Source organism: Capricornis sumatraensis, chromosome 3 (genome assembly GCF_032405125.1).
Source record: "Capricornis sumatraensis isolate serow.1 chromosome 3, serow.2, whole genome shotgun sequence".
Taxonomy (NCBI): Eukaryota; Metazoa; Chordata; class Mammalia; order Artiodactyla; family Bovidae; genus Capricornis; species Capricornis sumatraensis.
The window spans coordinates 20,816,028-20,843,658 of NC_091071.1; the positions used below are offsets into that span (position 1 = coordinate 20,816,028).

Sequence of the window (27,631 nt, forward strand, 5' to 3'; positions counted from 1 at the left end):
CATTGGCACATGGATTCTTAAACGACTGGACTGCCAGGGAACAAACTGAAAGTCACTCAGTTGTGTCCAACTCTTTGTAACCCTATGGACTATACAGTCCATGGAATTCTCCAGGCCAGAATACTAGCGTGGGTAGCCTTTCCCTTCTGCAGGGGATCTTCCCAACCCAGGGATCGAACCCAGGTCTCCCACATTGCAGGCAGATTCTTTACCAGCTGAGTCACAAAGGAAGCCCAAGGATACTGGAGTGGGTAGCCTACCCCTTCTCTAGGTGGATCTTCCCAACCCAGGAATCGAACCTCGGTCTCTTGCGTTGCAGGCGGATTCTTTACTAACTGTGCTATCAGGAAAGTCCTGCAATATACTTTTATGAAATTTGTAATATTTTCACATGCCTACTAAAAGTAACGCAAAGCCTATTTCAAATGCTAATTTGGAAATGCTGTTGTTCATTTGCATTCTCACCTGCATCCTTGATACCAGTACCTGCATTTCACAAGAGTCAGTCAACAGCACAGCTGTACTGAGGACATCATCTTCACCTTTCCCTACGTGGTTTGAGAGACAGCAATTTTTTTTTCCAGATTATTTATTGGCTGTGATGGGTCTTTGTTGCTGTGCAGGCTTTCTGTAGTTGCAATGAGCGGGGGCTTCTCATCGTGGTGACTTCTCTTGTGGAACACAGGATCTAGGGCGTGCGGGTTTCACTAGTTACAGCTGGTAAGCTTAGTAATTGTGGCACTTGGGCTTAGTTGCTTCAGGGCATGTGGGATTTTCCTGGACCAAGGATCGAACCAATGTCCCTTGGATTGCAAGGTGGATTCTTAACCACTACACCAGCAGGGAAGAGCTAGAGATGGCAATTTTTAAAGCCCTAATCTGCACTCAATATGGCAGCAAATTTGGAAAACTCAGCAGTGGCCACAGGACTGGAAAAGGTCAGTTTTCATTCCAATCCCAAAGAAAAGCAATGCCAAAGAATGCTCAAACTACCGCACAATTGCACTCATCTCACATGCTAGTAAAGTGATGCTTAAAATTCTCCAAGCCAGGCTTCAGCAATACGTGATCCATGAACTTCCCGATGTTCAACCTGGTTTTAGAAAAGGCAGAGGAACCAGAGATCAAATTACCAACATCTGCTGGATCATCGAAAAAGCAAGAGAGTTCCAGAAAAACATCTATTTCTGCTTTATTGACTATGCCAAAGCCTTTGACTGTGTGGATCACAATAAACTGTGGAAAATTCTGAAAGAGATGGGAATACCAGACCACCTGACCTGCCTCTTGAGAAACCTATATGCAGGTCAGGAAGCAACAGTTAGAACTGGCCATGGAACAACAGACTGGTTCCAAACAGGAAAAGGAGTACATCAAGGCTATATATTGCACCCTGCTAATTTAACTTCTATGCAGAGTACATCATGAGAAACGCTGGGCTGGAAGAAGCACAAGCTGGAATCAAGATTTCTGGGAGAAATATCAATAACCTCAGATATGCAGATGACACCACCCTTATGGCAGAAAGTGAAGAGGAACTCAAAAGCCTCTTGATGAAAGTGAAAGAGGAGAGTGATAAAATTGGCTTAAAGCTCAACATTCAGAAAACTAAGATCATGGCATCTGGTCCCATCCCTTCATGGGAAATAGATGGGAAAACAGTGGAAACAGTGACTGATTTTATTTTTCTGGGCTCCAAAATCACTGCAGATGGTGATTGCAGCCATGAAATTAAAAGACACTTACTCCTTGGAAGAAAAGTTATGACCAACCTAGACAGCATATTAAAAAGCACAGAAATTACTTTGTCAACAAAAGTCCGTCTAGTCAAGGCTATTGTTTTTCCAGTGGTCGTGTCTGAATGTGAGGGTTGGACTATAAAGAAAGCTGAGCACTGAAGAATTGATGCTTTTGAAGTGTGGTGTTGGAGAAGACTCTTGAGAGTCCCTTGGACTGCAAGGAGATCCAACCAGTCCATCCTAAAGGAGATCAGTCCTGGGTGTCCATTGGAAGGACTGATGTTAAAGTTGCAACTCCAATACTTTGGCCACTTGATGCAAAGAGCTGACTCATTTGAAAAGACCCTGATGCTGGGAAAGATTGAGGGCAGGAGAAGAAGGGGATGACAGGATGAGATGGTTGGATGTCATCACCAACTCAATGGACATGGGTTTGGGTGGACTGCCGGAGTTGGTGATGGACAGGGAGGCCTGGTGTGCTGCGTTTCATGGGGTCCAAAGAGTTGGACACAATGGAGTGACTGAACTGAACTGAACTGAACTGAACTGAATCTGGTAGTATTACTGGAAACTTCATCCCAGTCTATGAGTATTTATTTGCCTAACGAGTATTATAGGGGACTGGAATGCAAAAGTAGGAAGTCAAGAAACACCTGGGATAACAGGCAAATTTGGCCTTGGAATATGGAATGAAGCAGGGCAAAGGCTAATAGAGTTTTGCCAAGAGAACACAGTGGTCATAGCAAACACCCTCTTCCAACAACACAAGAGAAGACTCTACACATGGACATCACCAGATGGTCAACACCGAAATCAGATTGGTTATATTCTTTGCAGCCAAAGATGGAGAAGCTCTATACAGTCAGCAAAAATAAGACCGGGAGCTGACTGGCTCAGATCACGAACTCCTTATTGCCAAACTCAGACTTGAAGAAAGTAGGGAAAACCACTAGACCATTCAGGTATAACCTAAATCAAATCCCTTATGATTATACAGTGGAAGTGAGAAATAGATTTAAGGGACTAGATCTGATTGATAGAGTGTCTGATGAACTATGGACGGAGGTTCCTGACATTGTACAGGAGACAGGGATCAAGACCATCCCCATGGAAAAGAAATGCAAAATAGCAAAATGGCTGCCTGAGGAGGCCTTACAAATAGCTGTGAAAAGGAGAAGCGTAAAACAAAAGAGAAAAGGAAAGATATAAGCATCTGAATGCAGAGTTCCAAAGAATAGCAAGGAGAAATAAGAAAGCCTTCCTCAGTGATCAGTGCAAAGAAGTAGAGGAAAACAACAGAATGGGAAAGACTAGAGATCTCTTCAAGAAAATTAGAGATACCAAGGGAACATTTCATGCAAAGATGGGCTCGATAAAGAACAGAAATGGTATGGACCTAACAGAAGCAGAAGATCTTAAGAAGAGGTGGCAAGAATACACAGGAGAACTGTACAAAAAACATCTTCACTACCCAGATACTCACAATGGTGTGATCATTCACCTAGAGCCAGACATCCTGGAATGTGAAGTCAAGTGGGCCTTAGAAAGCATCACTACGAACAAAGCTAGGGGAGGTGATGGAATTTCAGTTGAGCTATTTCAAATCCTGAAAGATGATGCTGTGAAAGTGCTGCACTCAATATGCCAGCAAATTTGGAAAACTCAGCAGTGGCCACAGGACTGGAAAAGGTCAGTTTTCATTCCAATCCCAAAGAAAGGCAATGCCAAAGAATGCTCAAACTACTGCACAATTGCACTCATAATGGCAACCCACTCCAGGACTCTTGCCTGGAAAATCCCATGGACAGAGGGGCCTAGTGGGCTGCACTCCATGGGGTCGCTAGGAGTCGGACACGACTGAGCGACTTCACTTTCACTTTTCACTTTCATGCATTGGAGAAGGAGATGGCAACCCACTCCAGTGTTCTTGCCTGGAGAATCCCAGGGATGAGGGAGCCTAGTGGGCTGCCATCTATGGGGTCGCACAGAGTCGGACACGACTGAAGCGACTTAGCAGCAGTAGCAGCACATGCTAGTAAAGTAATGCTCAAAATTCTCCAAGCTGGGCTTTAGCAATACGTGAACCGTGAACTTCCTGATGTTCAAGCTTGTTTTACAAAAGGCAGAGGAACCAGAGATGAAATTGCCAACATCTGCTGGATCATCAAAAAAACAAGAGAGTTCCAGAAAAACATCTATTTCTGCATTATTGACTATGCCAAAGCCTTTGACTGTGGATCACAATAAACTGTGGAAAATTCTGAAAAATGGGAATACCAGACCATCTGACCTGCCTCTTGGGAAACCTATATACAGGTCAGGAAGCAACAGTTAGAACTGGGCATGGAACAACAGACTGGTTCCAAACAGGAAAAGGAGTACATCAAGGCTGTATATTGTCACCCTGCTTATTTAACTTCTGTGCAGAGTACATCATGAGAAACACTGGGCTGGAAGAAGCACAAGCTGGAATCAAGTTTGCCGGAAGAAATATCAATAACTTCAGATATGCAGATGACACCACCCTTATGGCAGAAAGTGAAGAGGAACTCAAAAGCCTCTTGATGAAAGTGAAAGAGGAGAGTGAAAAAGTTGGCCTAAAGCTCAACATTCAGAAAACCAAGATCATGGCATCTGGTCCCATCACTTCGTGGCAAATAGATGGGGAAACAGTGGAAACAGTGGCAGACTTTATTTTGGGGGGCTCCAAAATCACTGCAGATGGTGATTGCAGCCATGAAATTAAAAGACTCTTACTCCTTGGAAGGAAAGTTATGACCAACCTAGAGAGCATATTAAAAAGCAGAGACATTACTTTGCCAACAAAGGTCCATCTAGTCAAGGCTATGGTTTTTCCAGTGGTCATGTATGGATGTGAAGGTTGGACTGTGAAGAAAGCTGAGCACTGAAGAATTGATGCTTTTGAAGTATGGTGTTGGAGAAGACTCTTGAGAATCCCTTGGACTGCAAGGAGATCCAACCAGTCCATCCTAAACGAGATCAGTCCTGGGTGTTCACTGGAAGGACTGATGCTAAAGCTGAAACTCCAGTACTTTGGCCACCTCATGCGAAGAGTTGACTCATTGGAAAAGACTCTGATGCTGGGAGGGATTGGGGGCAGGAGGAGAAGGGGACGACAGAGGATGAGATGGCTGGATGGCATCACCGACTCGATGGACATGAGTTTGGGTGAACTCCGGGACTTGTTGATGGACAGGGAGGCCTGCTGTGCTGCGGTTCATAGGTTCGCAAAGAGTTGGACACGACTGAGAGACTGAACTGAACTGAACTTGAGTATATTGAGAGTATATATGCATGATCTCTCTTTTTTTTTTGGCCACACCACATGCAGCATGCAGGATCTTATTTCCCTTAACAGAAATGGAACCTGCATCCCCTGCAGTGGAAGTGTGAAGTCTTAACCACTGGACTACCAGGGAAATCCCATACACCATTACTTCCCTTTTAAAGATGCCTTTTAATGATATATCTATAGTGGGTTTTTCTAATTTCATTACTACCCTTTAATCAGTCATTCAGTCATGTCAGACTCTTTGTGACCCCATGAACCCTTTAATAACCTTTGCATAAAAGATTTCACTTTCTCTCCTATACTAACTCTGTCCTCACGGTCTCTAACCTCAAATGAGTTAATAACTTTGCAAGCACATCATGGCCAATTGAGGGATTTTCATAAAGATTTAATTTACTCAGGAATCCTGAGAAACATGATACCCTAAGTTTAAGAGGAGGGAAAGAGTGCTTTTAGATCTTCTGGCAACAGGCATTTGGATCTAGGACTACAAAGCCCAAAGAAGAGGCCAGGCTGGATGGAGGTGGCAGTTAAAGCCTCTAGAGCGAATCCGTCCTGAAAACGTATATGTTTAAAGTCAAGAATGGGTCAAGGACAACCCCCCCACAGGGATCAATATTTAAATGATGAGCAGAGAAAATAGGGCCATGAAGAGGGCAGAAAAGGAATGGTCAGAGAGGTTGTATCTAGTGGACTTCAATTAAGATGCAGTTTATGAAGTTTCACTGGTGGGAGTAGGGGTCAAGAATAATCTAGATTAGAATGGGTTAATGAATAGGACAAATGAACTTACGTACAGAACAGAAATAGAGTCACAGATGTAGAAAAACTTACGGCTACCAAGGGGGAAAGGCGGGAGGGATAAATTGGGAGATTGGGATTGACATATACACACTACTTCCTATATATAAAGTAGATAACTAATGGGGACCTACCGTATAACACAGGGAACTCTACTCAGTACTCTGTAAAGTATTGAAAAGAATCTAAAAGAGTGGATATATGTGTATATATAACTGATTCACTTTGCTGGACAACACAAACTAATGCAACATTGTAAATCAACTGTACACCAATGAAAATTAATTTTAAAAAAGAATGAATAGGAAGTGAGGAAGTGAAGATTTAAAACAGTAGATTATTCCTTCAAGAAGGTTGACTATGGGGACTTCCCTCATGGTCCAGTGGCTTCAGACTCCAGGCTGCCAATGCAGGGGGCTCCTGTTCAGTCCCTGGTCCGGACACTAGATCCCATATGCTGCAACTAAGAGTTTGCATACCACACCTAAAGATTCCTCATTATGCAACGAAGATCCTGCATACGGCAACTAAGACCCAGATCAGCCAAATAATTTTCTTTTTTCTGAGAGGTTGACTATGAATGGAAAGGGAAATGGTGATATTAGAGGTATAGTAAAGGTCACTGGAGAAGGCCTCTGGCCTTGTTTTTAGGGAGGAACTTTGGCATGTTTAGGGGCTCAAGAAAAAGAGCTAGAAGGGAAGGAAAGGTTGAAGATAGCGGGGAGAAGAGAGAATTAGTGGTATAAGATGCCGGGGGATCCAGGAGGGGACGTGACGGTAGTACAGATGTGCGGGGCAGAGGGAGGGCTGACTGGTGGGCTGGGAGGGTGATGTGTGCAGGAAGCTGACATAGTCTGTGTTCATATCCCTTTGATGGAAGTGCTCCTGAAGAGCACTGGTGCTCTTTTAAGTCTTCCCCAGCTGCTAAGGATTCGATCTCAGTAATGAACCTCTTACCCTATGGACTGTCTTGGCTGACATTTTTCTCTTTGTTCGCTGAAGGAAAAGTATCTCTCCCAAAATATGTCATTTAAATAAGAGGTGATTCTGCTATATTTAAAATGGATAACCAATAAGGACCTACTGTATAGCATGTGGAACTCTGCTCAATGTTATGGGGCAGTCTGGATGGGAGGGGAGTTTGGGGGAGAATGGATACATCCATGTACATGGCTGAGTCCCTTTGCTGTTCACCTGAAACTGTCACAACACTGTTAATTGGCTATACCCCACTAGAAAATAAAAAGTTAAAAAAATAAATGAGGTAATTTGTTGTGTTTGACCAAAAGAATCAAATGTAACAGAAATACAGAGAGGTTATGGGAAGAGAGGGTCCTATATGTGGACTTGGTGGGAACAGAGCTCTTCGTGACTGCTCCCTCTTCTGAGACCATCACAGGTCTGTCCCGTGGGTCTGCCACAGAGCATGGCCAGGAAGGCACAATCAGAGGCCAGGGTGTCACTGGTGACTTAAGCAGATATTATTGGCCCTAGTCCTAGGACTCCAGTCAGGTGCCTGTCAGTTTTCTGCAGAAATGAAAGTCTGCTACTCGATGTGGAGCTTGGCCATTTATTCACTGACAATTCCAAAGAGGTGATACGATTGCTTAATAAGCAGTGAAGTGGTGGTGTTGAAAACAGGATGCAGAAGAAGCCTGGGGTGGACCGTGAGCACAGCCACAGGGACTGATTGGCATCAGCAACGGCAGGGTGACTCTCAAGGGTTTCTTTTCCATCCTCCTGGCTGATGACATGTGAAGTCAAGTGGGCCTTGGAAAGCATCGCTACGAACAAAGCTAGTGGAGGTGATGGAATTCTAGTGGAGCTGTTTCAAATCCTGAAAGATGATGCTGTGAAAGTGCTTCATTCAGTATGCCAGCAAATTTGGAAAACTCAGCAGTGGCCACAGGACTGGAAAAGGTCAGTTTTCATTCCAATTCCAAAGAAAGGCAATGCCAAAGAATGCTCAAACTATTGCACAATTGCACTCATCTCACATGCTAGTAAAGTAATGCTCAAAATTCTCCAAGCCAGGCTTCAGTAATATGTGAACCGTGAACTTCCTGATGTTCAACCTGGTTTTAGAAAAGGCAGAGGAACCAGAGACCAAATTGCCAACATCCGCTGGATCATGGATAAAGCAAGAGAGTTCCAGAAAAACGTCTATTTCTGCTTTATTGACTATGCCAAAGCCTTTGACTGTGTGGATCACAAGAAACTGGAAAATTCTGAAAGAGATGGGCATACCAGACCACCTGACCTGCCTCTTGAGAAATCTGTATGCAGGTCAGGAAGCAACAGTTAGAACTGGACATGGAACAACAGACTGGTTCCAGATAGGAAAAGGAGTACATAAAGGCTATATATTGTCACCCTGCTTATTTAACTTTTATGCAGAGTACATCATGAGAAACGCTGGGCTGGAAGAAGCACAAGCTGGAATCAAGATTTCTGGGAGAAATATCAATAACCTCAGATATGCAGATGACACCACCCTTATGGCAGAAAGTGAAGAGGAACTCAAAAGCCTCTTGATGAAAGTGAAAGTGGAGAGTGAAAAAGTTGGCCTAAAGCTCAACATTCAGAAAATGAAGATCATGGCATCCGGTCCCATCACTTCATGGGAAATAGATGGGGAAACAATGGAAACAGTGTCAGACTTTATTTTTCTGGGCTCCAAAATCACTGGAAATGGTGACCGCAGCCATGAAATTAAAAGACGCTTACTCCTTGGAAGAAAAGTTATGACCAACCTAGATAGTATATTCAAAAGCAGAGACATTACTTTGCCTACTAAGGTCCATCTAGTCAAGGCTATGGTTTTTCCAGTGGTCATGTATGGATGTGAGTGTTGGACTATAAAGAAAGCTGAGCACCAAAGAATTGATGCTTTTGAAGTGTGGTGTTGGAGAAGACTCTTGAGAGTCCCTTGGACTGCAGGAAGATCCAACCAGTCCATTCTGAAGGAGATCAGCCCTGGGATTTCTTTGGAAGGAATGATGCTAAAGCTGAAACTCCAGTACTTTGGCCACCTCATGCGAAGAGTTGACTCATTGGAAAAGACTCTGATGCTGGGAGGGATTGGGGGCAGGAGGAGAAGGGGACGACAGAGGATGAGATGGCTGGATGGCATCACTGACTTGATGGATGTGAGTCTGAGTGAACTCCAGGAGTTGGTGATAGACAGGGAGGCCTGGCGTGCTGCGATTCACGGGGTTGCAAAGAGTCGGACACGACTGAGCGACTGAACTGAACAGACTGATGAAAGTCTTGGCTCAAGTGTCACCTCAAAAGACAGGCCTTCAAGGACCACCCTATCTAAAACAGCACGCCTCTCATAGCCCCCACTACCCCCTTCTCTGCTTTATTGGTTCTCATTGTACTTATCACTACTTCCTGGAGGGTTTTTTTTGGGGGGAGGTGTTATATTTTTTGTTGTTTATTCTATATCTGTCCAATCTATCTGAAAATAGATTGCCAATCTGGTTTGCTCACTGATGTAGCCTCAACAACTAGCACATAGCAGATTATTGATATTTTCATGAATTCATAAATAGAAATTACAAGGCAGTGCATTTTATTTTACTTGGATTTAATGAAAGTAGAAAGAAATAAGTAAACTGAAGGCATGATTGGAGTGTTCATCCAGGCAGTATTCCGAGTTTGAAGCCATTGTTCAAAGGTTTCGATTTCCCTGCTGAAAAATATGAATGAATTAGCACTCTTCAGCTTACTCCCATGTTCCCATTTCTGTGAGCTATATAGTTTACACACTGTCAAGTTTTTAAATATGTATATGACTTTTCTTGTCCCACGTTTATTAGTCTTAGTTATACATTTACATGACTCACATTCTTCTTTTATGCTGAGTTTTGACCTATTCAATAAACTTAATATGAAGAACTGGAACCATTTGGTGTCATTTCAGGTGGCTCCATAAAGGTGTATCAGTCCTTTATGTCTCTGCTCAGAAAGACTCCAGTGAGAGGCAAAGTGATAGATAAGTGATTTATTAGACTAGGGCGCTAGTGAGGCTTACAGTCCAGCAGGTGAGAGATGCCGCACCCTGAGAACTTAGTGGGCTACAGTTTTATAATCAAAGGAAAAATCGGGGCTGGGTAAGAGACCACTTTCTTCCTCATTCTTGGCTAGACATCATGCTTCCATCATCAGCTCCTCCAGGTTGGGCAAGGGAGTTTTCTTGTCCCTACAGGGTCAAGCAGGACTGTTAAGGCACTATGGGAATATTTCAGATCTCAGTACAATGAGGGTCTTTATTTTGAAATGTTAGCTTTCTGTAAATTATTGTTTTTTACCTGTGCAGAGAGCATGACCTAGGGGTCATTAACTTACTGAACTTAATGGGCAGGATGTAGGTCTCACACACCCATTATTTTATTGTTTGGGGGTGTGTCTCCTGCTTCTTCTGCATGGTTTTGTTGCTAAGCAAGCCTGTTTGGTTTTGCTGTTAAGAAAGCCTGCTTTCTTGAGTGATCATTAACTTATAGGGGTTTACCATATTTTTCTACTTAGAATTCCTTAGTGGGATTAACTATTTAATCACCTACTTTGTCCCTTTGCCCCTATCAGAATCACCGACATCAAAACTTTAACTTTCAGAGAATAAGTAAAAATAAGTTCCTTTCTTGTGTCAGTGATTAGTGTTTGGGGAAAGACAATATTTACACCATGTTAGCTCTGGCTCTAACATCTATTCGCCTCTGGACCTGGACTGCAAGGCCGCCCGCCCCGATGGCGCAGTGCAGCCAGGAGCCGCCAGGGGCCGCCACTGCCAGCCGCTCCCCACAGCCGCCGCTCTGTGCGTCGCCTGCGCAAAGCGCAAGGGGATACTGAATCCGAGGGCGCGGCGCAGTGCATCCTGGGTCGGTGTAGCCATGGCGGTTCGTGTCCTTTGGTCCTGTGTCCGCCGACTTCCCACGGCCTTCGCGCCGCTGCCCAGGCTCCCCACTCTAGCCGCGGCCCGGCCGCTCAGCACTACCCTCTTCGCCGCGGAGACCCGGACGAGGCCTGGGGCTCCGCTGCCGGCCTTGGTGCTCGCGCAGGTGACTGGCGGTGACTTTGTGGGGGGGCTTGGCTGGGGTCCGGCGTCGGGCCCACTCGGGGTGAGAGGGAGGGGCCAGGCAGCGGGGCCGCGGCTACTGTGGCTCCTGTTGGTGGGGATGACCAGGGGACACCTGCTTGCTCCCTCTCCCACTGCCTAACGGTGCTTGGTTGACCCCTGCCGGCACTCAGGTGACCTAGAGATTGTGAACAAGAGCACAGAGCTGGAGTCACATACCCCTAGGTTCGAATGCAGCTTGCCTCTGACCAGAACTTTGGACAAACCAGGTACCGTCGCCCACGCTCAGTCTGAATCGTAAATCTCTACCTTGTGCAGTTCCAACGAGGTTTAGAGGAGATCATACTGGTAGAATGCCGAGCGCGGTGCTTGGTGAGCTCTCAAAAATACCGATCGCCGTTAGTCGTAGTGATAATGATAAATACCGTGATGGCTTTCTAGGGAAAAACTAATGACTGGGTGCAAAGAGGAAGACACGCCGCCCTACAGCCTTCTCCACAGCAGTTCTCTCCCCAGGTTTCTCCCTGTGGCACCTTTTGCCTCTTTTGGGGTCTCCTGCAAATAAGGATAGGAAGCAAGTTAGTTTTTAAGTTTTTTTTTAAATCTGATGAAACCTTTTAGAGGCTGAATTTCTCCTTATGTTAATGATTCTCAACCTTAGTTGCACATTCAGATCACCTGGGTAGCTTAAAAATAAGTATGTTCCTCGTGGGCCCCCCACCCATCTGATTTACCTCTGTGATGAGGCACTGACGTGTGCTCTGTAAATTCCCCAGGTGACTCTGAAGTGCATCAAGGTTAAGAACTATTGTCTTAAGGGTAGATAGATTCCCAAAGTTACGTAGAGAATGCCCTTTTCAAACTCTAGGACTTCATGAAATTGTGGTTTCAACCTCCACTAAGGTACTCGAATAAAACCTAAGAATGCCCCGGCCAAATCAGTTAAAATCTCTAGCAGTCCAACGTGGTCATCTATTTTTAAAAGTTGTCGGTGATTCTTACGTACAGCCAGTGTCAAGATTTACTGACAGTGTAGTAAATTCATCCAGGGGGTATTGTCCTGTCGGTGAATCAAAAAGTTCAAAGTGTCACCTTGAAGTTCAAAGAGTAGTGTATATAGTTAACCGTTTTGTTCCTGAGACCAACTTCAGTGTCAGGCTAAGAGGCAAAGTGATAATTCCTTCTTCTTGGAGCATTGCTCTTCAAACTTGATTGTGCATTCTGATCACTTGGGTTAAAATATAGGTTCTGGAAAGGGGCCTTCCAGAAGATCCTGCTGCTGCTGCTTCTTGGACCGTGCCTTGAATTGCACGGTGCTCAGAGAGGTTCCACTACCTCTGCTGGGTTTACATACACAGCAGAGCAGCCATTTTCTTTATGCTTACAGAGTGGTTTTGACTAAGTGCTCCCATTTAGCTGCCTTGTATCCTTTTTGGACTAAACTGGAGAGTAAATACTTGCTCCTTCAAAGATACTGAGGCACTGTGTGCCAGGCCTTATGCTAGCAGTTGAGAGATACAGAGATGCATACAAAAGAAAGACATCAATTCATGTCTTCATTGGACACGTGGCCGCTATGTTAACCTTGCCTAGACCCTGCTGTGCGGTTTTCCCTAGGTGGTTTCTGACATTATTTTCCCTTGGTTCATCTCATGTTCCACCTTGTTGGGAACTTTGTCTACCAAATCATTAAATGTTGGTAAGGTCAAGAGATCACTTGCCACACAGTCTCCCTCACCCATCTCTTTGCTCTCTTGGTTTCTCTTACTGCTTGTATGCCAGTCACCCCAAACTTCCGCCTCCAGCCTTTGTTCATTTCATCTGAACCTTTGCTCATTCTACCTATTCTGTTCTGTCAGCTTTTCCCTCCTCAAATCCATCCACTGTGCAGAGCCTGGAACAACTAGTTATTCATTTATATTCTAATTTTTTTCCCCTGAAAAAAGGAGCCGAAGCAGCTTTCCTGGGTATAAAAATAACAACAATATAAAATAGAAGGTACCAAAAAAAAAAAAAGATGTAGTGGCCTAAAATGGAACCTTGAAGTCTTACACTTGACCCAGAGCCCTGAATCTAGACAGGCAGCCAGAGTACAGAGAATTTCCAAAGAGTTCCTGTGCAGGGAAGGCTCAGGTGTTCCTGGTATTGGAGCCAGACTGACACGTGTGGTGGTGGTGGACTTGGGGCTGCGATCCGACCACGTCATTCATTCCCGAGTCTCGTATCTCTACCCTCACTGGCTCTCAAGGATTGAATGACAACTTCTGTTACTGAAGCAACCTACAAATACCTGTCATGGCCCTTGCCACATTTTTGTTATAATTGAAATGATCTGTTTGGATTAGTGTTTTCCTTTAGACCATAGGCTTCTCCAAGGGTAGATGTCTTTATTTATCTTTGTGGATCCAGCCCACTACACCGTGCCTGGCACATAAGGTAAAGCTCAAAGGCTGCTGAGCCAGGCAGGTAATAGGTAAAGGCAAGGCATTGCCGTTTGAGGACAGGTGTGTGTGCAGTGCAGAAGAAGAGCGGATTGATGGAAACCCCACTGAGCATGGTCCTGAAGGCAGCAGCTTCTCATGCAGTGGGGGTGGGTGTAGTTGCACATGCAGAGGCCGGGATGAGCCCAGCACTTACTTGGTGTGGACCTTCTGGTGCCTGTGAAAGGGAGAGAGCTAAGTTGAGGTGGGAAGACAGGTATATTGAAGGGTGCTGTATAGGTGCTCACTCACCCACTGAGGAATGTGGCTGTTCTCTGTCTGGGTCACAGGGAGTAAAGATTAATGCAATTTGTTGAAGGAACATTTGAGACCTTCCCTCCCACTTAGCTGGGTGACCCAGTAAACATGATGGTGAGAACATGGGGAGAGTGGAGGCTGGCTCTGAGGTTTCCGGCTAGAGCCCCAGGGGCGGAGAAGGAATGGAGGTCTGCAAGCAGGTGTTTTGGAGACAGGTAAGGAATTTATAACCAAACTGAGGGTGGGATGTCTGCTACCTGGGTAGAGCCGTCCAGGGGGTAATTTGCAGAGATGGTCTTTAAAGCCACCTGGGTTCCTCTGAGTTCCCCTCAGAGATGGACCCAGTTCAGGGTAAGATGGATATTAATAGAAACTACTCAGGTTTATTCCTGCTGGTTCACAGGGTTGGGTCCTCATTCTTTTCCTGCAGACAGTGGCTTCTCTGATGTCTGAGGGAGGTGATTTTGTTGCATATAATTGTTAAATGTAGACCTTGGGGAAGAATAATTAACACCAGAAACAATGTTGGCCGTTGGGGACACTTTTCAGAAGTGCTTGTCCGCTCTGTTTTTCGTGGCTGAGATCCCCAGAAAGGAGGCAGTAAGACCCTTCAGGAGGCCATTCTGGGAGACCTGGGGCAAGATAACCAACCTTTTGTCTCAGTTTCCTCACCTGTAAAACAGGGTTATTATTAGCTCTACAGGAGATGACATATGTAAAGTGCTATTGGCAGGACTGTAACCTGATAGGAAATCAGTAAAGAGGCTAGAAAGGGAAGGAGTCAATCAAGTACTTTGGGCTACACTACTGCCTCACTCTCAAACTGGCAGGTCACTGCCATTCTGAGCCGACTGCTGCTGCTGCTAAGTCGCTTCAGTTGTATCCAACTCTGTGCGACCCCATAGACGGCAGCCCACCAGGCTACCCCATCCTGGCATTCTCCAGGCAAGAACACTGGAGTGGGTTGCCATTTCCTTCTCCAACACATGAAAGTGAAAGTGAAGTCGCTCAGTCATGTCCGACTCTTCGCGACCCAGTGGACTGCAGCCCACCAGGCTCCTCCATCCATGGGATTTTCCAGGCAAGAGTACTGGAGTGGGGTGCCATCGCCTTCTCTGCCTGAGCCTACTAGACAGCCCTGAATAACACTTGTATGTGCCAGGCAGTGTTCTAAGCCCTCTACATTTCATTATCTCCTTGATGCCTCAACAATCCTATTGAACTTGGGTACTATTAGTTCAGTTCATTTCAGTTGCTCAGTCGTGTCCAACTCTTTGCGACCCCATGAGCTGCAGCACACCAGGCCTCCCTGTCCATCACCAACTCCCGGAGTCCACCCAAACTCATGTCCATCGAGTCAGTGATGCCATCTAACCATCTCATCCTCTGTCGTCCCCTTTTCCTTCTGCCCTCAATCTTTCCCAGCAACAGGGTCTTTTCAAAAGAGTCAACTCTTCGCATCAGGTGGCCAAAGTATTGGAGTTTCAGCTTTAGCATCAGTTCCTCCAATGAACACCCAGGACTGATCTCCTTTAGGATGGACTGGTTGGATCTTCTTGCAGTCCAAGGGACTCTCAAGAGTCTTCTCCAACACCACAGTTCAAATGCATCAATTTTTCAGCTCTCAGCTTTCATTTTAGTCCAACTCTCACATCCATGTGTGACTACTGGAAAAACCATAGCCTTGACTAGACAGACCTTTGTTTATGGTCACTTAGCAGATAAGGAAAACTAGGGCATAGCAAGATTAAATAACTTGCCCAAGGCCAAAGAGCTAGTAACAAAGAGCTAGTGCTGGGATACTTTCTCCTTCCAGAGCCTGAGTTCCCACGTGATACACCCTCCTGTTTCCTGCACAGCCCACTGCAGCCACCTTTTGAGACTGGCCTGTGGTTTCCAGGTGGGGCCCTGTTTAGTCTCATTTATGCAGGTCAGGAAGCAACAGTTAGAACTGGACGTGGAACAACAGACTGGTTCCAGATAGGAAAAGGAGGACGTCAAGGCTGTATATTGTCATCCTGCTTATTTAACTTCTATGCAGAGTACATCATGAGAAACGCTAGGCTGGAAGAAGCACAAGCTGGAATCAAGTTTGCCGGGAGAAATATCAATAACTTCAGATATGCACATGACACCAGCCTTATGGCAGAAAGTGAAGAGGAACTCAAAAGCCTCTTGATGAAAGTGAAAGAGGAAAGTGAAAAAGTTGGCCTAAAGCTCAACATTCAGAAAACCAAGATCATGGCATCTGGTCCCATCACTTCATGGCAAATAGATGGGGAAACTGGAAACAGTGTCAGACTTTTATTTTTTGGGCTCCAAAATCACTGCAGATGGTGACTGCAGCCATGAAATCAAAAGACTCTTACTCCTTGGAAGAAAAGTTATGACCAACCTAGATAGCATATTAAAAAGCAGAGACATTACTTTGCCAACAAAGGTCCATCTAGTCAAGGCTATGGTTTTTCCAGTGGTCATGTATGGATGTGAGAATTGGACTGTGAAGAAAGCTGAGCGCCGAAGAATTGATGCTTTTGAACTGTGGTGTTGGAGAAGACTCTTGAGAGTCCCTTGGACTGCAGGAAGATCCAACCAGTCCATCCTAAAGGAGATCAGTCCTGGGTGTTCATTGGAAGGACTGATGCTAAAGCTGGAACTCTAATACTTTGGCCACCTGATGTGAAGAGCTGACTGACTGGAAAAGACCCTGATGCTGGGAAAGATTGGGGGCAGGAGGAGAAGGGGACGACAGAGGATGAGATGGTTGGATGGCATCACTGACTCGATGGACATGGGTTTGGGTGGACTCCGGGAGTTGTTGATGGACAGGGAGGCCTGGTGTGCTGCGGTTCATGGGGTCGCTAAGAGTCGGATACAACTGAGCAACTGAACTGAACCGAACTGACTGAATCACAGGGAACCCACCTGGCCCCTGCAGGCAGTTGCCAGTGCTACTGGGGTCGATGCTGACACCTAGTGGGCCACTTGGGTAGCTGCATGTGAAAGTGCCCTCACCAGCCTCTTCCCTTGGGTGCCGTGCATGTCAGCCTCCCGTTCTCTCACCCTTTCCCAGCGGTAATTCACCTCATACCACTTCTTGCTGTGCTGCACACATACGAGGCCTCTGTTAGATCCTCCCACCTCAGATTTCTTTTCTGTCATTACCAGTATTAACTCATGTCTTCTCCCTTTCTCTTTGGTCCTTTTTGCGTCTTCCCTTTTTTGTGTGGTTTGGAAACCTTTTCTAATCACTGTTGATAAGTTGGCCTGTGGCATCCCCAGATCAGAGGCCTCCTTAATTTAACATGCTGTAATCGGAAAGGAAAGGAGACCATAAATGGAAACAAAAAGAACAAGTGCTCTGATCTCTTTAGCTTGCTGATTAAACCTGATTCCAATACTTGATTTTCCTTTTTTGCAAGATAAGTGTTTCTTAAACAGATCGTACTGATTTGGTTAATTGGCAGTTTTTTTGTTTGTTTTTTAATCATTCATTTTTATGGTTGTGCTGGGTCTCCGTTGCTGCGAGGGCTTTCCTTTAGCTGCAGAGAGCAGGGACTGCTCTTCAGTTGCAGTGCGTGGGCTTCTCATTGCAGTGATTTCTCTTGCTGCTCTAGGGCACTCGGGGGTCAGTAATTGTGGCACATGGGCTCAGGAAGTGTGGTTCCCCGGCTCTAGAGCACAGGCTCAGTAGTTGAGGCACACAGGCTTAGTTGCTCGGCGCATGTGGGATCCTCCCGCATCAGGAATCAAACTGATGACTCCCGCATTGGCAGGCGGATTCTTTACCACTGAGCCACCAGGGAAGCTCCGGCAGTTGTTTAAAATACATTAATTTTGTTTTGGTTGCGCTGGGTCTTTACTGCTGTGCAGAGGCTTCTAGTTGTGCCAGGCAGGGGCTATTCTCTAGCTGAAATGCATTCTCACTGCAGTGGCTTCTTGTTGCAGAGCACAAGCTCTAGGGCAAGGGCTCAGTAATTGTGGCACACAGGCTTCGTTGCCCTCAGGCATGTGGGATCTTCCTGGACCAGGGATCGAATCTGTGTCCCCTGCACTGGCAGGTGGATTCTTAACCACTGGCCCACCAGGGAAGTCCTGGCAGTGTTGTTTGGTTTGGGGTTTTTTTTTTTTTTTTTTACAGTTTTTCATAGACCTTTGTGACTTGGAGGACCTTAATCCCCAAAAGGAAACCCACTTCCTATGGATTTCTATCCCCTAAGAACTCCAAACTGCAGACCTAAAATCAACTTCAGAAGGTGAACACACCAGTTGAGGTTAAAGACTTCTATACTACGAACTGCCAGACGGCTGTCTCATTTTCCCCTCTTGGCCCCATGCCTTCCATGGCCTTAAGTCTGCTGATCTGTGACTTGGACTCCCTTTCACATTCTGTGAAGGAATCCAGTCAAGACCGTCATACCTAGTTGAATTCCAAGTGGGCTAAGATCAGAAATTTGAGATATTACACAATGATGGCAAAGATCAGAATGTCTCATTATTTAGTGGGTGGCAACAAGGCAAGCCCACTTGGAAGGGAAACAGATTGGAAACTAATGCCTGCAAACTCATCCTCTTCTTTGGGTTCATAGCTGGCTTCATTTGTCTTTGCCAAAGTCTATAATTACCACCAGGGCCAAATTAGACACTTCTCATGTGTGATTCTCAGTGTCAGTTCACCCTGACAGCTCTTTTGAGGAGTTATTTTGCCTTGGGTATTAAAAGGGTAGTGGGCTGCTGGAGATGTGAGAAGCTTTAGGGTCCTCTGCAGACTCTAGTTTTCGTGGCAGTTTCACTGAGTGGGGCAAATGTCCCAAAGCCTGGAGGCCGACCAGAGGAGAGAAGAGTGCCTGTCCTGACTCAGAGGAAAGGAGATCTTTTTTTTGGCTGCACCGTGTGGGATCCTAGTTCCCTGACCCAGGATGGAACTCGAGCACCTTGCATTGGAAACATGGAGTTCCAACCTCTGAACTGCCAGGGAAGTCCCAAGAAATCCATTTTTATGCTGTTGAACTGCTATGGCTTCTGATTCTACCCTGCATTAGGCCTCTGTGTGTCCTGGTGGCCACAGTGAGCCTCCCTGGAGGTGGATTTGCTGGCCCTGTGAAAGCTCTGTGAAAGACATCTGTAGCCGGTGCCTTCTCTAGAGGCATTTTGGGCTCCACAGCAGCGCTTCCCTTATCCCTTGCTCTAGGTTCCAGGCAGAGTTACACTGCTGTGCCGCCAGTATAGCGACGCACCGCCTTTGACATTGGAGGGAATCAAGGACCGTGTTCTTTATGTCTTGAAACTCTATGACAAGATTGACCCAGAAAAGGTAATTGATGTGGTTTAAATGGTTTTTCTTTAAATGTGTATTTAATCACATGGTACAATATCCCAAGTGTCTAAAGCAAAAAATCGCTCCCAGGAACCCTGTTCTTCTGGGAGGTGCCAGCTGACCTGGCTTCTTGAATGTGTTTTTGGAGACTTCTCAGTGCATGTGGAAGGGCATATATACACAAGTACACGTATTTATATTACACATACTATGTGATCTGTTATTGCCCACCATCTAAAAAAAACACAACTGATCGTATACTGTGAATACTGTTTGAAGGATTCGTCTAGTGATAGTGAGGTCTGGATTAAAGACAATGTGATAACAGACACTGTGTGCCATTCCTGAGGGAGCAGGATGTCACTTCTAAGGTGTGGTGTCTTGATGGTCATTGAGGCAGCAAGGAAAAACAGACTCTCAGATGTCATTTAGAACAGTGATCAAAGATCATTGTAAAATGTACAAAGTAGTTTAGCTTTATATATATTGCTAACTATTTCAGAATTAAGGTTGAATAAGTTAACATGTAAAGCACACCAGGTGTGTGTTGCCACAGGTTAAAAGTATATTATTATTGTTATGGATCTTGATATTTAAAATATGACCTCTTTATAATAAAAAAAAAAACTTCTTGGTAATGATTAAGTGACATTTCACCATTCAGTTATTTTGAGAAGCAAGTGTTCTCACAGACTGAATTTTGCATTTGGTGTTCTTTTCTTGCAGCTTTCAGTAAATTCCCATTTTATGAAAGACCTGGGCTTAGACAGTTTGGACCAAGTGGAGATTATCATGGCCATGGAGGACGAATTTGGTAACGCACAGGCTGGGTCTTGGTTCTTGATTTAGGTGGATTAAATGCAGAGAAATGCTGGGAGTCTGATGGGGATTTGCAATTGCAGTGCGCTACCCCCCACCTCCACCTGCTTACTATCAGATGAAGTAAACGTCAGGGACAGTGTACTTAATAATATTTAGGAAGCAGGTCCGCAGAGCACCCAGTGCAGTACCAAGGGCTCAGTGACAAGAAGAGGCCTGGGGGAGCATGGCCCTGAGATTCTTGGGGTGGGGCTCCTAGATGAAGGGCGTAGCCTTCACCTGATGGCTGATGACAGCTTGGAGAACCCTCCCCCCCAGTGAGCTAGACCTAAGTGTCCACGTCTAGAAAAGCGCCAGGTGTGCCTAGGTTAGGATGTGTGCCTGTACACACACCCATACACACATCTTGGTTTCCTGCAGCGGTTTCCGTGCACATTCCCAAGTTATCCTTGTCTGGGATGGTTGGTTATACAAACGAGACTGTTACGAGGTTCCACGGCTCATTTAGGAGGTGAACTGCCTGAATGGAAGCCAAGGGACTTGTATGCCATCCCACAGAGAAGAACTTAATTACACTTCCTCAGAGATCACCCTAACTAGAGGGGTGGTACCCGGAAGGGCTGCAGGGTTTCTTTCTGGGGTAATGAAAATATTCTAGAGTTAGATAGTGGTGATGGTGCACAACCTTGTGAATATACTAAAAACCATTGAATGTTGCCCTTGAAACGGGGGCATTTTCTAGTATGCAAATTATGTCTGAAAAATACATCATCTGGTACATAACAGGCTCACAAATGGGATTCGAGATTGCTGGACATTTTTGATGCGCTTATGCATGTTGTTGAAGGGTTAGATGCTTTCGGTTCTAAAGGATTTGCTTTTTCTACATTCATGCATTGTCGTAAATTTCACTTTCAGGGTTTGAGATTCCTGATATAGATGCGGAGAAGTTAATGTGCCCACAAGAAATTGTAGATTACATTGCAGATAAGAAGGATGTATATGAATAAGATATCAGGTAAACAGTTTGGCTTATTGTTCTCCCATAGAATTAATATCTCCATGGTTCTTCGATAAAAACTTAGGAAGAAATGGAAAAATGGAAGTGCTTGACAAGATTTTCAGGAGTTATAAAATGCAGGTACCTTCTGGTTATCTGCCACTCCAAGGGGGCCAACCCTAGTGATCATCTTTATCCTCCAGAGGGATTGACAGCAGTTCATTCCTAGACAGGACTCTCTCTCAGCCCTCCTCCTAAAAGCAGACTTGTACAAAAAAACTGAGCAAGGTCACTGCGAAGCGGAGGCCTTTGCCTCCCTCAGTTACCCCCCGACCCCAAGGCCTGTCCAGCCTGCTGTCCAGGAAGCTGAGATGGCCTGGCTCCTAAGTAGGCAGGAGAGGCCTTCTGGGTAGGAGCATGAACTCCGGATACAGACGCCTGAGCTGACCCAGCACTGCCGCGTCCTGTGAGCCTGGGATCTTGGGCAGACTGTGCAGCCTCCGCAGCCTCAGTTTCCTCATGTGTAAAATGGGGGTATGACAGGGCCTGCCTGGGGCTTTCGTGAAGGTGAAACTGTAGTGTGTGTCAGTCATCTCATACAGTGCCCGAAGTAAAGACGCCTCTTAATATTAGCTGTTGTTCTGTAGGCTGTAGAATGAGTGATCAGACTTGAAAAATAAAACATTGTATTTGTGTCTGTAACTTTAGTTACCCTGGATTTAGCACCTCAGAGATTATCACTTAAAGTTAGTAACACCAGAATTTACTTTGTCTTCTGAATTTACTTTGTCTTTTGCCAGACCCTTTTTCCTCACTGAGAGAAGGCTCAGAAGATGCTGGCGAGTGTCTGGCAGTGAGAACATGTTTCTGCATCATTGCTGACTTGGAGAGTAATTCTGTCTAGACTTGTATTTAAATTGTCTTAAGTGTTTTTGCCCTTTGAAAATAAATCTATAAAACCAAGATTTTTCTGAGTCTTCAGTTTTTTATGTCTAGACTGCTTTTTTTAATAGATTGACCATTGCTTAGCATTTTTAAAGATTATTCTGTCATTGATATTCATGGATATCAGAAATATAACTTTTTCACCAGAGTGCTTGAAATAAGTTTCTCTCTGACCACCTTCAGTATGAGGAATGAATTAGTGATAAGATGATGTTTTGCCTCAAAATACTTTGTGCCCCCGTTAGTTTACTGATTATTCCTCATATCGGCTGACACCAGTGTGTGGGACTAATTTTTCATCCCTGTCCTGAGGATCCATTTCTGAATTAATGGCATTTAGTAATTTTGGTAATTTAGTAATTTGGGGAAGATAAAAGGTTCTCTTTCCCCCTAGGTTACTTTGACTTTGTGTCTGTTTGTCATACATCAGTAACAACCCTGTTCCTTTTATTCCTAGCACTGTGTTAGGTCTTTGGAGTTGATGTAGGCAACTGCTCAGCTCTTAGAGACTTCACTTGAGAGACCTATCCTAAAATACTTGCTTTACTTTTAGCGGAACTTCTAGTATGCAGGAGGAAGGAGCTCAAAGTCGTGTACTTAAGTAGGAAGCAGCGTCGTTGCAGAGGTGCAGGGACTGGCTGTATGATCGTCAGCCAGCAGAGGATCTCGTGGCTGAGGGACGAGGTGACAGGACTCTGCAGTCTGGTGTGGGGTTTGGGCCACACACCTGCTTCTCCTGGAGGTACCCGGTGTTGCCAGTTCCTTCTGTGTCACTTTAGAACCACTATAGACAAGAAAGCAGTCACATGTCCCTCCTTTTTAAGTAAACAGGAAGCATTCATTGCTATGCTACATTTTTAAGTACTTAAGATATTCTTGGAAAACTGCAAAATTGGAACATAAGGGACTGCCTCTTTCTTTTTCCCAGCTGCATTTATTCAAACAAATAGTTTGCTTATTAGGCACTAGAGATCCAACAGGCAAAAAAATAGGCTGCACAGGACTCCTGATTCGAACGTACCTTAATTTAATATCTGGGGTAAATGTTCTGTTTTATCTCCACAGCAACTACACATTTTGCCAAAAATTGCAAATGTGTTTGTTGCTGCCTAAAATCCTGAAGTCAGCAGTACTAAGCAGATTGCTAAAATCTTAACCACATACCTGCCGTGAAATGGCCCACTCATAACCATTCTGTGGAAGTCTTACAGCCAGAATGAGGCAGCGGGAGAGGTGCGGGGAACAACCACACATTATTTGCTGACAGTGGTATTTAGGATCTGGGTGCATGTTCAAACAGCAAAGGCCTTTCTGGTCTAAAAACTTGCTGTGAAGTTCTTTGAGAAACCAGTGTGCCCCTATACATAGGCAGCAAACTGGCCAAATACAGCATTCCAAAGTGTGTCAATCAGAACAAACAGGAGGATCAGTGTGTCTGCTGCAGGCAGGTCCCTTTGGGAAGGGGCGGCTGGGAGGCCTGTGACGACCTGCGTCTGGGGCCAGTGCTGTTCTATCTCCTCCGAACAGCCAGGGCCCTCGTGCACCCAATGTAACGACGGTGTGCCGGCCATTGCGGAGCAGTCCTCCAGGCTGGGCCTTGGGTCACAAGTGTAAAGTCTGCTCACTGGAAGCTCACCATCTGGTAAAGGAGACCGTGAAAATCCATGTGATGTTTCATATTCGGCATCACCAATGATACCAAGCATTGACTGAGCTGCTCCTGAAGTCATGAAAGGACACGTCACCTTTGTGGTATTCTTCATCCAACTGATCATGAAACAAATCCAGAAGGTAGGACTTAAAAAAAAACAGTGACGTGGAACAGAAAGGACAGGGTAACTAAATTAAAGGAGACCAGAGACACGTTAACTTCATGGGAAATGTGAAGCTTGAAAGGTTTGGGGAGAAAAACAGGACATTTTCAGGACAACTGGACTCTATATAGGTGATAAAACAATGTTAAATTTCTTACATATAATCAGTATTGTGTAGTGAACTAACCTTATGCTCAGGAGAACTTAGAAGTGAAGCAGCAAGATGTCTGTAGGTGACTTTATTTATCTGGCTGCTCTGGGTGTTAGTTGTGGCATGTGGGATGTAGTTCCCTGATCAGGTATTGAACCTGGGCCCCCAGCATGGGGAGCTTGAAGTCTTAGCCACTAGACCACCAGGGAAGTCCCTGTAGTTAACTTTTGAATGGTTCAGGAAAAAGAAAAAAGAAATGGTAGCAGTGTTAACAGATGGTGACTAGGTGACAGCCCGTCAACTATCCTGTTTGAAATTTGTTAAGGAAAAGACAACATGATAGGGTGTAACAAAGTATATGGACAGCATTCAGCTGGATATCCCACAGTGTGGGGTCGGTTCAATGGGGACAGTTTTACACGATGAAAAGTCGGTATTTTATTTTAAAAGTGAAAGTGAGTCACTCAGTCATATCTGACTCTTTGCAACCCCACGGACTATACAGTCCAGGGAATTCTCCAGGCCAGAATACTGGAGTGGGTAGCCTTTTTCCTTCTCCAGGGGATCTTCCCAACCCAGTGATTGAACCCAGGTCTCCCACATTGCTGGCAGATTCTTTACCAGCTGAGCCACAGAACAGACTATAAACAGCAGGATTCCATTTCCATACGACACATACCAAAATGCTAGATTATCACCATGTGGTGGAAATACCTTGGCTTATTTTTGTTAATCAGTGTTTTCTAAATATAAACACGTTGTGTAAAAAGTAAGAAATCTGTGAAAACTGGGAGTTCGTTAGGAGCCGAGGCTTGGGAAAGGCACTCCCAAGCAGTGAAGCCTCGGCTGTACTCCTGAGGCTCCGCCGGGGTCAGCCCCACGGCACGGGCAGGAGCCACGGCAGCACCACGTGCGCACAGGAGGGGAGACGCCGTCGGCTCAGGCCGGGGTTAGGGCTGGAGGGTGAAATCCAGCCGGGTGGCCTCTGGTTAAAGCTGTGGCTGGGATCAGGTCACGAAGCAGGGCCTCATTTGTCTTTTAAGGAACTTGTAGGCAGCAGGCGCAGGATTTCCCAGAGCAGACGCAGTCAGCCATACTCGAGCTCAGTGGTTGGCAGCTGGCTGTGCAAAGGGTAAACTGAAGGGGATGAAAGTGCTGGGCACTAGAAGAACCCAAGAGAAAGATGCAGATTTGGAGGTTGGGATAAAGAGAAGAGGGATTGCAAAAATAGCAGGTGGTCAGATGACAGAGGAAGTGAGAGTCTAGGGTATCTCTCAAGTTCATGGCTTGGGGCCACTGGTCCTGGGTGAGCTGCTATCTGTAAGAGGGAAGAGAGGAGGGTCAGACTGAAGAGGGATACAGGGGCTTCCCTGGTGGCCCAGCCAGTTAAAACTCCATGCTTCCATTGAACTGGGACGCGGGTTCAGTCCCTGACCAGGGAACTAAAATCTGGCATGCCACATGGAGTGGCCAAAAAGGAAAAAGAAAGGGATATCGTTTCAGTTTGGGATGTTGGGTTTACTTGTGGGATACCCAAACAGATGACAGATAATGATCTAGAACTCTAGGCTGGAGTATGTTTGTGAGGTGCCTCCTCTGGACTTGCTCCCTCCTGCTTTGAAGTTCCTCTGTGGATACCCCGACTCTGATAAGGGATTTACGTGGGAATGACTGACCCTCTGCTCATGAGATGGCCTCTTGGTGCTTAAGCCTAAAGTGAACTCTGCTTGCTTCAGGGATGGAACACAGCTGGTGTGGAGAGCTAGAACTACGTGAGACTTACCTACCATTTGAGATTTCTCTATCAAGCCCATGTACTATTTCCTGTCTCGATTTTTCAAATGGTGGCCAAGCAATAAATATCAAGGTTCAAAGTTAAAAAAACAACTCACAAACATATGTTAGTACCCTTAAGATAAATAAACCAGGGAGAAAAAAGAAAAAAATTATGAAACCAAAACAAAGTAGCCAAGCTCTTTCCTAAGTTCTCAACAATAAGACCAGCATCTCGGAGCACAGACTCTGGGGTCAGGCACATCTGGGTTCTGAATCACAGCCTCAGTCTGTGACAGGCATGTGACCTTGGCTAGGTCTCTTCTCAGTTTCCTCCGATGGGTAAAGGGGCGGACAAGAGGTGATGGAGTGGTGACAATGGAATGCACACACTTTATCTGTCCCGGTGCCTGGCAGTGGACAGACTCAATGCAAGAGCTGATGTTAAACAACATCCTGGAGAGAGGGTTCAGGAGCACCCATAATTCACCGAGGCTGGAGCCCTGCAGAAGGTCCTTTCCCAGTAACTGGCCTGACGCAGAGCATGAGGCCCAAAGCCTGCCGGGTGGCCTGCCACAGCGGCAGTCTTCTGCAGTCTGGAGTGTTCATCTGAAAGCCCCAGACTCGCAGTGAACTGAAGTCACCGGGAACAACACATCTCGGATGCTGAGGTTATTGTGTCTCTGGGTAACACGCCAGTAAGAGCCCTGTCTGGTATTTCTACTCTGGAATTCTTGGGCAAGAAAACACTTCTCTTTCCCTCGGGGTTGCATCTGCTAGAAGCTGAGTCAACAGAGAATAAAGCAGAGCTGAGAGCTGGAGGGTCAGGCGCCCGATGTGACTTGGGGGCCCACACAGGCCTAGGTCTGACACTGGACTTTCTGGTTACAATCCCCTTGCGTAATTCACATGAACTGGGTTTGTCCTCAGTCGTGGATCCCTGCAGTCAGCAAGTCTCACATGTGGGAGGGAGGGCAGGGCAGAGAACAAGGCGACTCTGCCAGGTGGGGGCGCCAGTTCACGACCACCACCAGAACCACAGCTCCAGAAGCCTTGGTAACAGGGTAACTAACACTCAAGACAGGAAGGAGAGAGCAGGGGGTCAGGATACAAATGATGATTAGAGACACATGGAGGGGAGGTTTCTTTAAAGGGAGAGCAAGGCTAGCAACGACAAAGTTAAAAGGATATTAAAAAAAAAAGACAGGACTCAGAAGCGTAAGAATTATTGACTGAGAACCATTCTAGAAGATGTATTAACTAGTATTACTAATTTCACATCGTCTATATATTAGGTGATATCACTGAATTGATATTCGTTTTTAGGTGAGGTACCCGTGTCGTGCTAAGGCGTAATAATGGCCTTACTCTTTGGAGATGCTGCTTACGTATCCACACGAAACATGTCATGGCATCTGTAAGGCGGTCAAATGACTCAGCAAAATAAAGTATGCATGTGAAGAGAAGGCAAATGGAGTTAACGTTTTAACAACTGGTGAACCCACGTGAAAGCACGAAGTGGTCACTAGCATTTTTCAACTTTCTGTAGGTCTGAAAATGTACAAAAAAGGGAAGACAGCAAGCGATTACAATGAGATAGAGGAAAGTGGTGAAAATAGAAGAAACTTGAAAGTCAGCAGCTATAAAATGAGGTGAAGAGTAGGGAGGGGTCTATCAGTAGACTAAGACAGGCTACTAAAGCTTCAGAACAAAAACAGCCTCAAGAAACTGGGAAAGGCAGAGGTTAATCCCAGCTGAAAACGGCCCAGTGGGGTCGGCAGAGGCCTCCTGGGTGGAAGCACAGCAACTTCCTACAAGCAGGATGAGTTAGACAGGCCACTTTGGGCAAAAGCAGGAAGTCCTCGCCTCTTGCCCTCATGACCATGTTTTGTGAGGTCCCTGCTGTCGAGTGTTCTGATAGTTACCCACAGTTAAGAAAATGCCAAGGTGTCTCCCCCCAAAATATGGTACGATATTCAGAGCGGAGTTCATCTCATTCTCTGTCTGAGGAGGCTCAATCACCCTACCCGGTTTAAGGTGCCTCCAGTAACAATTCAGAAGTGCCCTTTATGCAGACAGAAGATTCCCCAGGGGCATCAGGCCACAGGCAGCATGGAGCACAGCCCCACCCCCAAACAATC

The 27,631-nt window shown here is 45.6% G+C and overlaps 1 protein-coding gene across 1 annotated transcript; it reads left to right on the top strand.

Annotated features, from left to right (window-relative positions):
• The first annotated feature begins 10,727 nt into the window (after positions 1-10,727).
• NDUFAB1 (NADH:ubiquinone oxidoreductase subunit AB1) lies at positions 10,728-21,749 on the top strand. Its single transcript, XM_068969181.1, has 5 exons — positions 10,728-10,916; positions 18,863-18,985; positions 19,715-19,802; positions 20,726-20,825; positions 21,608-21,749. Exons 1-4 carry the CDS (start codon positions 10,749-10,751, stop codon positions 20,815-20,817), a joined length of 471 nt encoding a protein of 156 aa, XP_068825282.1. The 5' UTR covers positions 10,728-10,748; the 3' UTR covers positions 20,818-20,825; positions 21,608-21,749.
• Positions 21,750-27,631: the final 5,882 nt, after the last annotated feature.